We start from the raw sequence: 13,570 nt of genomic DNA, 5'->3' as shown, positions 1-13,570 counted from the left end.
CAGAGAAACTGCCCAAGGAGCTCAGAGACAGAATGTGGCAAGCACAGATCTGGCCAAGGTTATAAAAAATTTCTACAATATTCAAGGTTCCTAAGACCACAGTGGCCTCCATAATCCTTAAATGGAAGTCGCTTGGGACCACCAGAACTATTCCAAGACACTGTGGCCTCAAGGTATTTTATCAAGCATCGCCGGACATCTAGGGTATGTAGCTTCTACTCCTAATTCCCGAGGATACTGCAGAAGAATGGGAAAACTACCTCCTGAGACCTATGGAATGTAGAAGCAACTTAAGGCTGCTTTCACACATCCGTTTTTTGCCGTCAGGCACAATCCGGTGTGTGCCTGATGCAACTGACCCAGCGCAGATTGTGGTAAAACTGATGCGACGGATCTGGTAAAAAAAACTGATCTGTTGTAGCAGTTTGTACAGAGAATCCAACTGTGGCCGCGGGTAACCTGAGTGACGTCACCGCTGAGAGCGCGACTCACTTCAGTTGCTCCGTGGAGCTCACAGCGAGCGGCGGTGTTCTACTGCCGCTCCTGTCAGCTTCCGATGTAGCAGAGCTGAAAGCGTCTTGGGACCTCGTGTGGATTACGTCGGACCTTGAGGGGTATTTGGGGATTAATACTGTAAAGTGGTGAAAGAGGGTGTTTTTTGTCTTATTTCAAATAAAGGATTTTTCAGTGTTTGTATTTATTTACTTTCACTTCAGATTAGTGATGGGGGGGGGGTATCTCATAGATGCCTGCCATCACTAAGCTAGGACTTAGTGGCAGCTATGAGCTGCCATTAACTCCTTATTAGCCCAATTGCCACCGCACCAGGGCAATTCGGGATGAGCCAGGTAGAGTCCCGGGACTGTGCATCTAATGGATGCGGCAATTCCAGGCGGCTGCTGGCTGATATTTTTAGGCTGGGAGGCTCCCCATCTTGAGAATACCAGACCTCAGCCATGTGGATTTACTTTGGCTGGTATCAAAATTGTGGGGGGGAAGGGGACGACACTGTACGTCATTTTTTTATTGTACTGCACGATATAGACACGCCCACCGGCGGCTGTGATTGGTTGCAGTGAGACAGCTGTGACTCAGCGTGGGGGCGCGTCTGACTGCAACCATAGGCATCGGTGGGCGGGGGAAGCTGTGAATACGAGATGGAATAATGAGCGGCCGGCATTTTCAAAGCAGGAGAAGCCGCGGGAGATTTGTGACAGCTGTGCAGCGCAACGAGGGGGTGAGAGGGAGAGACCGACCAACCGAGAGAGACCGACATCGACAGACAGACAGACACTGGTCAGACAGAGATCGACATCGACAGAAAGAGAGCATGACAGATATCGATAGTGAGAGACCGACCGACATTGACAGAGAGAAAGAGACAGAAAGAAATTTACACATCTGAGCATGCTCAGTTAAAAAAAACGGATCCGTCGTTGGAATGTGTATTTTGCTGCATTACGGCTTTCATTTTACAACACGCTGCCGGATCCAGCACGGTGTGGTTTTTTGCCTGTGACTAAAAAAATGTTCCCTTGTGCAACCTTTCCGGCAGCTGGACACAGAAATTTCGCTGGATCCGGCGCACACCGGTTGAAACGCAAGAGCATCAGGCACAATCCGGCGCCAATACAATTCAATGAGGATAAAAACGCATCCGGTGCCCGATCCGTTTTATCCAGTATTTGCCGGATTGTGCCTGACGGCAAAAACCGGATGTGTGAAAGCAGCCTTAGGGCGATACGCTGCATCTGGTATCAACACAATCCTATCCTCTAAAATCTGGGTGAAAGAAGGATCTGCAGAAAGGGCCTGGATATCACTAACCCTACAAGCTGACACTAACGCCATTAAAAGGATGGTTTTAAGTGAAAGCAACTTAATTGGTGTTGATGCTATGAGTACAAAGGGAGGCTGGGTCATGGCTGATAGACCTAGAATGCCTCCATGGATCTCAATCTGGTGCTAACAATAGGCGTTGCTCTGGAGCGGGCCCCAATGAACCTGGAAATCTATCAATTATATTCCAAATCACAATTATATAAGGCCCCTAGTGTGCACACTTGGACTTTTAGGGTGCTAGTGGAAAGCCCTAAATCTACTCCCTTCTGCAGGAACTCCAAGATGGAACAGATATGGACCTCACTGAGCTGGACTCCTGGGGTAAACAAGAATCTGCTCCAGGTTCTGGCATAAATTTTATTGGTTACTGTCTTTCTACCCTGGAGCAAAGTTGATATTAGATTAAGGAAGCAACTTTTACTTTCTAGCAATAACCTCTCAAGTTAGATGAAGGCTGGAAATTTGAGGATATGCGACTGGTCCCTGTGAGAGAAGGTCCGGGTTGTCTGGAAGCACCCATGGGACGGATATGGACATCCTTTGTAGCCAAGAAAACCAAGGCCTTTGGGGCCAAAAGGGAGCTATCAGGATGACCCTTGCTCTATCTTTTCTGATCTTCCTCAGTACAACTGGAATCAGTATCACTGGAGGGAAGGCATATGATAGACTGAAGTCCCATCTGACCAGGAAGGAGTCTACTGCGTGGGGATTTTCTTTGGGGCTGAGGGAACAGAATGTTTCAACCTTCCGTTTCTGTTTGGTTGCAAACAGATCTATGACTGGTTTCCCCCACAAGTCCACTATTTGGGAAAATACCGGAGTGATTCAGGACCCACTCCCCTTGTCGTAGACGATTGCGGTTCAACAAATCCGCTTTGTAGTTGACTTCTCCTTTGATGTGTAGGGCTGTTAATGACTGCAGGTGTTACTCTGCTAGTTGAAATATGCAGACAGTCGTCTCTAACAGGGCTCTGGAACGAGTTCCCCCTTGATGGTTGATGTAAGTCACAGTTACTGAATTGTCCGAGAGATTTTGCACGTGACACCCTACAAGAAGGGGTAGAAAGTTTAAACACTGCGTGTTCTACCGCCATCAGTTCTTTTAGGTTTGAGGAGATTGGTTGGAATGGGAGAAACCAAACTCCCTGAACTAGATGGTCCTGCAGATGAGCTCCCCAGCTGCTGGGGCTCGCGTCTGTAGTAATAACTTTTGAGACTGAGTTCTTGCATGCTACGCCTGTTGACAGATTTTGTGTGTTTCTCCACCAAAAGAGGGACTGGATCACTGATGGTTTTAGCGTCAGTATTGCTGATAATTCACCAGAGTCCCCTCACTGTCCAGAATGTTCCACTGCAATTCCCTGGTATGAATCAGAGTCCAGAGAACTGCCGGGATACACAAGGTCAGCGACCCCAGGACAGACATGGCTTGTCTGAGTGACATAACAGGTGACGCCATGGCTTTGGAGACATTGTTGTGGATGTGTAATATCTTGTCTTGTGGAAGACTACATTCCTGGGTGTTGGAATCTAGAATGAGACCCAAGAACACCTGTACTTTGCGTGGCTTTAATCTTGATTTTTCAGATTTAGTAGTCATCCCAGGTTCTGCATGGTGGAACACACTTCCTGTATCTGTACAACACTATGACGATAAGACGTGACCACAATCAGAAAGTTGTCCAGGTATGGGACTAGTAGCTTGTTGTGCTTCTGTCGATGAACAGTTACTTCTGCTATCAATTTGGTAAAACACACGCGGGGCTAATGACAGCCCAAAGAGGAGGGCTCTGTATTGGAAGTGGCGTATCTGTCCTTTGATGTACAGGGCTACTCTGACAAATTTCTAATGTTCGACGTGTATAGGCACGATAGTAGGCGTCATTCAAATCCAAGACAGCCATATAACATCCTGGAAGAAGAATCTTCACTGTTGACCTGATTGTCTCCATTTTGAAGGTTTCTCATTTTATATGAACATTCATGCCTTTCAGGTTTGTTGACCAAGAAGAGAGGGAAATCATATCCCTTCCCTTGCTCCTGCATCGGAAACTCCAAGAGGACTGCTCGCTTTACCAGGTCCAGAACCTCCAATTCCAACACTTGTTGCTCCACCAGGGACGTACAGGGGGATATTATAAGGCGTTGCGGAATATGTTGTTACTATAGAAATAAAGATTATTATTATTATAACAAAACGTTGCAGCGGCAAATCCAGAAATCTCAACTTCAGGCAGGACTTTACTAATGAGAGAATCCAGCTGTTGGTTGAGATTTTTTCCCAGGCAGGAAGGAATAGGGAGAGTATCCCCCCCCCCACCTGGGGACACCAGTCACTGGACAGGCGTTTTCCCCTTTGGGAAGGGACCCTTAGGCAATGTGCGCACGTCTGCTTTCTGCCGTGACAAATATTCTGCAGGGTTTTGTCACTGCATGTGTATTTCAAAACGCTGCTGAAAAGCTGCGTTTTGGATGTATTTTGAGTGCGGAATGGATGTAGAATTCATGCGTTCTGGATGCTTGCTGTGCCATACAGAGTGGGAAAAGCATCCAAAACGCACAAAAGTAGTGACATGTTGCTTTTTTGAACGCAGTGATTCGGCCACAAATTTCAGCATGCAAATCGCTGCATTCTAAAAAGCAACGTGCGCATGGAATTTGCATAAGTTACATAGACTTTGCTGGGGACGCAGAACGCATGCGTTTACGCTGCAGTGCAAACGGATGCACAAACGCATGCAAAACGCACACGTGCGCCCATGGCCTTAAACATGAGGCCTTGATATTTCCTCCCTCAGTCCAAATTCCATCTCCTCTGGTCTCTGGGGGGGGGGGGCTAGACAGAAGGGAGATGTTTGGGAACCCCTTCTTGTCTCTGGCCTTCTCTAAGATGTCATCCAACATGGAGCCGAACAGAAATTTCCACTCACAGGGGATGAAGCATAGCTTTGATTTTTCTCGCATGTCTCCTGGCCAACATTTAAGCCAGAGGGCCCTGCAAGCCGCGTTCGATAGTGCTGTAGACCACCGAGCTGACAACCTTGCTGAATCTGCTGACACATCGGAAAGGATTGCCGATGCACAGCGCATCAACAGAATCGCGGATAAAATGTCCTCCCTGGTCACCTTGCCACGAAGTTGCTCCTCTAGATGAGTCCGCCAAACTGATAAGCACCTGGCTGTGCACGTCGCCGCAATTGCCTGTCTGAGGGCCCCTGCTGAAGCTTCCCTGGTCCCTTTTAGGAAGCTATCCACTCTTATCCATTGGGTCCTTCAAGATTCCCAAATCCTCGAAGGGTAGGGTGGATTTCTTAGATGTCTTCGAGATGGCCACATCCAGCTTCGGGGCTTTATCCTATGGCTTCTTACCTTTTTGCAAAAATGTATATACTAAGTACCCTGTTATTAAGCACTTGCATTTTATTTATTATTATTCAGGGTATTTTTCATACAATTTTTCGCTTTGTTTTTTTTTCCCCATGATGTTGTGGCGGAGTCATCAAATGGGTATTTCCTCTTGAAGGATTTATTTTTATTGATCAGGAAAGCTCAGCGATTCTTTTGCTCGAGACCCCCGAACATGACGTCTTTCACTGTCTTACGAGTATTATCTTTGGGTATGCCAATTGTGGACCTGACAGCTCTGACCAACTTATGTGTCTTTTGGAGGGAAGCAATGGTGCCCCCCAGTATCAGTGTCAGAGGAAGAGGAAGAGGATGCACGGGAGGAGTCTGAGGACTCGCACGCCCCTACCGATCTGTCGGATTCGCTTCATAGGGGTGATGATTTTCCATGTTCCTTCCTATGCTCTTTCTTCCCTTTGGATAGGGATTCACGGGAGCTCTTCGCCTCAGACCTAATGATGGTCCTTAGATCGATTGAATTTAAAAATGGCATAGACGTTTGGGCCAAGTGCTGGGCAACCCTTCCCTACACAGAGGGTGCACTCCCTATGTTTAGTCAGCCTAAGACTTTTCTTGGGCTGTTCCTAACAAAATACAAGAGGGAGAAAAGGAGGAATCCTTTATAAGGGAACTTTCACGAAGATCATTTATCAAAGGATAATACTGACTGTACCGGATAAGGAGGAGAAAATCGGGTCAGGTGACGAATTTAATCCGGAGGCAGCAGAATCAACTTTTTTCCTCTGGTCCACCTTGCTGGAGCTGTGACTCTGCTGGCTGGTGCCGCTTGCACTGCCAGACAGAGTGGGAAAAACCTTTACCACGTCGCTTCTGCTGCTGACCTGGCTGCAGGTGGTGGTGTTCTTAGTGCTGCTGCTCTTGAACGGCCTCATCCATGTTCGCTGGAGAAGATGTGTGGCTGGAGCAAAAGCGCTCTACTGGCGGTCAGACTGCACTTTAAAACAAGTGCAGGACCTGCCAGGTACAGCCCTTCTCTCAGGATGCCTCCACTGGAGCCCGGAAGTCACTTTCTCCTTCCTACAATGTGACTGCAGTCACATGATCATAGGTGTGCGCGTCATCACTGCACGCCGATAAGGAAGTCTGCCGTGCCCAAGCGCACCTGGGAAGCGCGGCAGCCCGACGAAACTCACGCCTACACACGTCGTGAAAGACCCCTTGGGCCCACCGCGTCGCTTCCAGAACTCCTCGCTTCCAGCCGCAGCAGGGATCCTTCCACCGTCTATCTCGGTGAGGCATGGGAACATCTTCTGGATCCGATGAGTTCCGCTTTAGAACAGTGTGCGCAAGCCTGTGAGCGCTCTCACAATCTCGCGTCTGCGAAGCGCTCACGGCTCGCGCAAGTGCACCTATGTTTTCAGTTCTGCCCGCAATGGGGCACAGCGTAGTGCACCTGTGCGAACTGGGAAGGACTGCGCAGGGACGTGATTTTGCCCAGCTACGTGGATGATGGAGGCGTCATCCACGTCAATCATCAAAGGAGGACCGCGAACAGCGGCAAATGTAGGGACAGGAGCCAAAAAAAAAAAAAAGAAGAAGAGGACGTCCATCCCACCGGAACAGTTAATTTACATACGTGGCAGTCAAATTTTATAAAGCTATTTCTGGGGTCTGCAAGGGGAGGCGGGGAACAAGGTGCACCTTCACAGAATGCAGCCCAGGAGCTGCAGGTGGTGATACTTTTGGTTCAATACTGAAAAAAAACTGGTGACAGGTTCCCTTTAAGGCTATATTCCCACGATGACCTTTGAAGAGATTTTGATGATGCAGAATTTTAGCACCATTTCCGTACCTATTATGTAAATTAGATTATTTGCAATTTTTACATGTTTTTAATGTGTTTTTGATGCTTCCTTTTTGTCTATTGTTAGTATATCTGGTTTTACACAAAGCTGCTTTTGTTTTTATACTTCCTGATATTTAGCTGCTAAAAGTTTATGGATATACTAATGTGAGGATTACTGTACATGCGTTTTTGCTACGTTTCTGCAACAGAAAGTGCATTTTTCTGCATCTAAATTCAAGTCCATAGGGAAAAAAAAAAAAAAAAAATCAATGGAGTAACAGTCCCAAGTGCTAGATAGCAAATAGTGGAATGATTACACCAAAATAGAGAGAAGTTAACTCGTGCCTCTCTTTAAGAGAGCAGCCTTGTTCTTTCCTCCACCTCGAGTATTCATCCGTGGAAAGATACAGTCTCACAGGGTGTATGGAAAAAGTCTCAATAAAGAAGTTGGCTACTTGAATGAATTAGATATGAATTGTGGCCTACCAATCCCACACCAGCATGGCCCAGGAGCTGAGAGAAACCGATGTACATGATTTCAATAGTCTAAACATTTTCACGCAACTCAGTTGGGCCAAAATGTTGCGACTTTCAAAGCTTTTTACGCCAAAATTCTGGAGTGAAAGCTTTGATGAACCGGGCCACAAGACTTGAAGAGGCGAGTCTCAACAATAATGGTCTGAGCGCAGACCTTATGATGTCATCATTTCCCACAGAAAGCACTGAAAATACGGTCACGTGAACGCAGCCTTTAGGCCTCAGTCAGACATTGTGTTCTACCTCTGACCAGCAAACGCAGCCTTTAGGCCTCAGTCAGACATTGTGTTCTACCTCTGACCAGCAAAAGAAAATTACCAACGCATTTGGGAACGTGTCACACTATGTTGCAGATCACAACCTAGGAGATTACATTCATGCAATAGGTCACTGTGATTTCAGTGTCACGGGATACAGGTCGCTGTGTAGCCCTGGTCTAAAGGGCACATCACCAAGACCCGTCCTTCATCCTTTTGAGATGTTAAAAACAATGTAATGTATTTTTATGTGGTACATTATATTTTCAGTCCATGTGTCCATAGTTTTATCATCATGCTATGGGCCCAGTACATAGCACAACGAGGGCTCATTCGGACTGGATTGCTTTATGATGGTCAGAATAGTAAAGAATGTGGTATAATTATTTCCTATATAAAACAGAACCTGACAAAACAATTATTGATAAATGGGATCCATCAAGATCCACTATCAAACCCACACCCCCATAAGCATAACTGCTGTGAATGATAGAAGTCATGATGATGGACTGAACGGCGCACTCGATATTTGTTCCATGACTTATCGCTAATGCAACACTAAGTATTAATTCCATGCAACCCGTGTCCCTCTGACTCAGCACAAGATTACGGATCATATTAGCATTATTACATTTTAGGCAGAACACACCAAATTGGCTGCTTGGTTTTACCAATTGAGGTGACACCGGATGCTAAAACTAGCAGGGCCAGACTGTGCGGACGCGCTCAATGTGACAAGAAAATGGTTATTGCATTAGTTACATATTTCCAAGAAGAATAATAGAGGTACAGCACAGGGAACTTGTATATAAAAAAAGTGAACAAAAGTGATCATCTCATAGGGAATTTTCAAAATATTTCACTATAATATAAATGTGGGTTATAATCATATAATAATAAGTTTTATTGCTATAGCACCAACATATTCCGCAGCGCTTTACAATTCAGAGGGGACATGTACAGACAATATGAGACAATACAAAATAACAAAATTCAGATACCAAGAGGAGTGAGGGCCCTGCTCGTAAGGCTGCTTTCACACATCCGGCTTGAGCTCTGCAACTCAATCCGGCTGTGCAAGCTATGCAACGGATGCGGTGAAAACACCGCATCCTTTGCATAAGTTTTTCCCTTGCGGCCCGTCCGGTTTTTGCCGTTTGCGGCATGCTACTGAGCATGCGCAGTGGCAAAAACCGCATGCGGCGGCCGGATGCGGTTTTTGCCGCATCGCGCCGCATCCGGCCGCCATAGGCATGCATTGAAAATGCCGAATGCGGCGCGATGTGGGTTTTTTTGCTGCACGAAAAAACGTGCTAGGCAACGTTCCATCCGGCCGCCGCATCGGCTAAATCTGACGCATGCGGCAAAAACCGGATGGAACGCAAGGCCATGCGGCACAATGCGGCACTAATTAAAGTCTATGCAGAAAAAACGCAACCGGCAGCAAAAAAAAAACGGTTGCGATTTTCCTGCAAAGTGCCGGAGTGTGCCGCATTGCAGAAACCGGAGGTGTGAAAGCAGCCTTAGCTTACAGTCTATGAGGAAATAGGGGAGACACAAAAGGTGAATGGGAGAGAAAAGCTTGTCATATATGGTCCAGCCATCGATTTAGTAGGGGATTCAAAACCAGCTGCATGGACTGGTCGCCTGCCAGAATTTATACAGGTTCAGAGTGTAAAAAAGTACATGAAGATGAAGGGACCAGAAGATACAGGGGACAAGAACTGGAAGTACATTTTATGACGGGCAGAAAGGGACTAGATTAGATCAGGGCGGTGAGGTGATAGGCTAGTCTAAAGAAATGCGTTTTTAGGGCCCGCTTAAAAGGTGTGGATGTTTGGAATTAAATCGGATTGCTCTTGGTAGTGTGTTCCAGAGCATAGGCGCAGCTCGTGAGAAATCTTGAAGACAAGAGTGGGAGGTTCGAATTGTTGAGGATGTCAGTCTTAGGCCGGCTTCTCACTTGCGATTATCTCGCACGAGTGCAATGTGAGAAATTCTCGGAGCATCGGAGTGAGAGAAAAAAAAAAAGTTTCTCGCACGAGTCTCTCCAATGCAAGTCTATGGGTGCATACAGACCATCGTAGTGACATGCGTTTTTCACAATAGATTTCACGCATGTAGTAGAGAACAATGTAAATGCTTCTGTACATAACATTATATGAGTAGCAGCTACTGAAGGTAAAAACTGATTGCACACTGATGAGTAGTGAACTAAAATCGGCCGACTTTTTTTCCTGCTACTCGGACCAATTTAACACGCATAAATGTGATTCCAGCCTTAGGTCATTAGCAGAGCGGAGGGTACGGGTGGGGTGATAGACAGAGATGAGGGAGGAGATTTAGGGTGTTGCGGAACCGTGGAGAGCTTTGTGAGTGAGAGTGATAAGTTTATGTTGGATTCTGTAGCGGATGGGCAACCAGTGTAATGACTGGCACAGAGCAGAGGCATCAGTGAAGCGGTTGGAGAGGAAAATGATCCTGGCTGCGGCATTTAGAATGGATTGGAGAGGGGAGAATTTAGTAACAGGGAGACCAATTAGTAAAGAATAACAATAATCCAGGCGAGAATGAATGAGAGCGACAGTAAGAGTTTTTGCAACGGTAAGAAAAGGACGAATTCTAGAGATGTTTTTGAGGTGGAATTGACATGAACGAGCGAGTGAACGAATATGGGTTATAATAACAGATCTCCTTTAATCCCATAAATAATGGAAGCATGGTGTTTTTACAGCAGCCTCTTCTGAAGAGTGGCCTTATAGAAGAGCTTCAGGTAAAGATGGCGGTGTTATGCTCTACAATTCTGACACCAAGGCTGTCGCATCAGCCTCTGATTGTAGGGCACCTTAGTCCCACGACCACAGCATTGGCAAAGAGACCGCCGCATGACAGTCAAATGAACCCTATAATATGGGAAGAAAAGGGGTTATGGTCTTGGGCAAAAAGTGCAGAAAATATGAGTTTATGCATCACCACACACACATAATAAATTACATGCACCCATAACCAAAAATATCAAGTCTTAATGTGAATAGGAGATAAAATAGAAAGTTATGGCTCCCAAGATGCAGCAGTTATGAGTGAGCTCTACCATGCCCAGGTCACATAACAAGCAGTTGGATACTAGGACGGGCACGACTGGAGTACCTGAGTGGAATGGAAGTATGGGGAACTCAAGAATGTTTCCAGGCTTCCAAGGTAAATGCTCAAGTTCCTCATTACCTTCAATTATACTTGGTACATGAGTCGAGCCTGTCCAACCGCACAGTAGTGCTCGCTCATCACTAGTAGCTACACAAAAAATGCTTTTTCCTGACAGTATTGAGCACAATGTCAATTTCTATTTTGTTGCACTAGATTTCTGAACTGTAGAACAAGAGTAAATGGGTCGCCTGGCCTTATAGTAAAGCCCTATCCTTAGGTACAAACCGCCCCAGAATTCTAGTTTGCAGCTCCCATTAAGGTTGGATGTAAACTGTGCCCACAACCAAAACAGCATCATACACTGTGTAGTTATCGCTCAGATGCTGAAGCTCACATCTCATTGAAGTGAATGGGATCAGAATTGCAGTACCCAGTATGGGCACTCCTCGGTACGGAGCGGTGCTGTTCCAGCCTTTAACACTGCATATATCTGGCCCCTGCAGGAGCAGCAAACATCTGATCAATGAGGTCTGAACAAAATCATTCAGGATTTCCCTGTAATGCTGCAATGCTCGCCGCACGTGTATGTACCTATATGTGACTTTACCCTGACACAGAAATTCCACCTTTAATTGTTCCGGTATCAGTTGGGACATTCGGTTCCATTTTGGAAACAAATAGAATAAGTGATTTGTCGCTCCAGTTATGGAAACAGAAGCAGAGGGGTCTGAACGATTATTATGGGGGCGTTTTTTTTTATGCAGAACTTTTTCGCTTTAATGAAAAATTAAAAAAAAAAACATCACTTTGCTTCTGCTTTCATAATTGATATGATGGATCACTTATTCCATTGGTTTCCAAATGAAATGTCTTAAAGGTGTAAGACAGAGGGGAAAAAAAAGATATTCCAATAATCCTGGGTAGACACCGAGCGGGAGGTGTAATGTGACAGGCCACAGCCTCCATTAGCAGCCGGCCAGGACCACAGAGAGCACCCGCCTTCTCCCTTAGGACAGATTATACGCCTGAATAGTCAAAGTGAAGCGGCAAAGCACACCGACACATCCCTGAGGATCCTATTACTACAGATTTATCAATTACACACTCACCTTGACATTCCCAGAGGTGAGACACAGGCGACTAACAAGGAAACATCCAGCACATACACATGTAGCAGAGCTAAACCTGGCGCAGGCTCCTGGATATAGTGCGCTGATAACATTGCAGCAGATTAACCCACAAACATAGCAGAGCTGAGTCAGCATCTTTTACATCAAATTTAGAGTACAGGACAGGAGGGGAACATGGGGAACTGTGCTGTTACAAGGGAGTAATAATGCCAGGAACACAACCAGCCAGCACTGCAATGGTTAAACCACCGCCACCTTTTCATCTCCAATCCTGCAAATGCTGCCCATGTAACACCCCCTCCACTGCTGCTTGGGTAGGGTACCACCATGAGCACACGAAGTACAGGCTGCCACCATAGCTATGAAGCCATGGCTGATACCCACACCACCACTAATATCTATATTATACACACACATTATATGTCCTTGCCCACTGTATCAGCACAGGACCTTGGGCAGAGGAGAGCCGTCCTCCTGTAGACGGCCCCGGTGTCTTACCCAGCAGCAGCAGCCGGTGTGTCTGCTTGTACTCCCTCTTCTGCTCCTTCAGCACCCGGTCTATATTCTTGCTGACTTTCTTGGCCTCCTTCTCGGCCTCCTTCTCCTCCAGCCGGAGCTTGTCCCATCCTTTCTGCAGAGGATGCTGCTGAGGCTGCTGCTCTCGGATCTGCTTGTGCTGCCTGCCGTCCTTGCCGTCCCCGCCGCCCCCGTTCTGGAGCAGCAGCAGCAGCCCGTCCGGACTGTCCCCTCTGCCAGGCTTGCCCTGCTGCCCATCCCTGAGCTGGCTGTCTGCATGCCGCAGGTCCCCGGCTCGGAGCGGCGCTGACAGCTCCGGGGGCTGCTCACTCTCCGAGCTGGTGGCCGCGTTAGAGATGGAGCCGCTGGGATCACCGAACAGCCGCGGCCGGAGGCTGTAGCACAGCCCCATGGCTCTGGCGAGCTGCACGTGCGGTGCCGCCGATCAATAGCCGCAGATCAATCGCAGAGATCAGGTAATACGAGCGGATCGGAGGCGTAAAGCGGAGGACGCAGCCCGATGTGACACCGATAATAATGACAGCTCCGGAGCGGGGATTAGCTCTTCATCATCCAGCCGGGAATCCCCACAGCGACGTTATCTGGCGACACTGAGCCGACGATCCGCTCACATTCCCAGCGTGCCATCTTGCATCTTCTCCGGTCGGCAGAGCACACATGCACGCACACAGCGCCCGCCGGAGGTCACCTGACACGCAGCTCCAGCGCGGTACTAGCCGGTCCACTCTACCGTAATGACACTCGTGTGCTCGTCACACTAGGACAGAGCCAGTGGAGGCGCTGTAGGAGTGCGCTACTTTACTAAGACATAGGGTTATTTTTACCACGCTCGCTCTTCTCCATCATGTGCGCTCACATTTTACTACTGGGTGACGAGATGGAGAAGTGACACTGCCTGGCGGGGAAGGATT

The 13,570-nt window shown here is 47.3% G+C and overlaps 1 protein-coding gene across 1 annotated transcript in view; it reads right to left on the bottom strand.

The window, feature by feature from the left end:
• The window catches only part of GNAL (G protein subunit alpha L), a 389,656-nt gene extending 376,320 nt beyond the window's left edge, over positions 1 to 13,336 (bottom strand). Inside the window, exon 1 of the mRNA XM_075314560.1 lies at positions 12,621 to 13,336. Within this exon, the coding sequence (XP_075170675.1) occupies positions 12,621 to 13,050 (430 nt within the window). The 5' untranslated portion in view covers positions 13,051 to 13,336. The remainder of the gene's footprint in view (positions 1 to 12,620) is intronic.
• Between the last annotated feature and the right edge of the window lie 234 nt (positions 13,337 to 13,570).

This window comes from Anomaloglossus baeobatrachus, chromosome 6 (genome assembly GCF_048569485.1).
Source record: "Anomaloglossus baeobatrachus isolate aAnoBae1 chromosome 6, aAnoBae1.hap1, whole genome shotgun sequence".
NCBI classification, from domain to species: Eukaryota; Metazoa; Chordata; class Amphibia; order Anura; family Aromobatidae; genus Anomaloglossus; species Anomaloglossus baeobatrachus.
The sequence above is the reverse complement of the archived record's forward strand: the minus strand, read 5'-3'. Positions and strand labels throughout refer to the sequence as shown.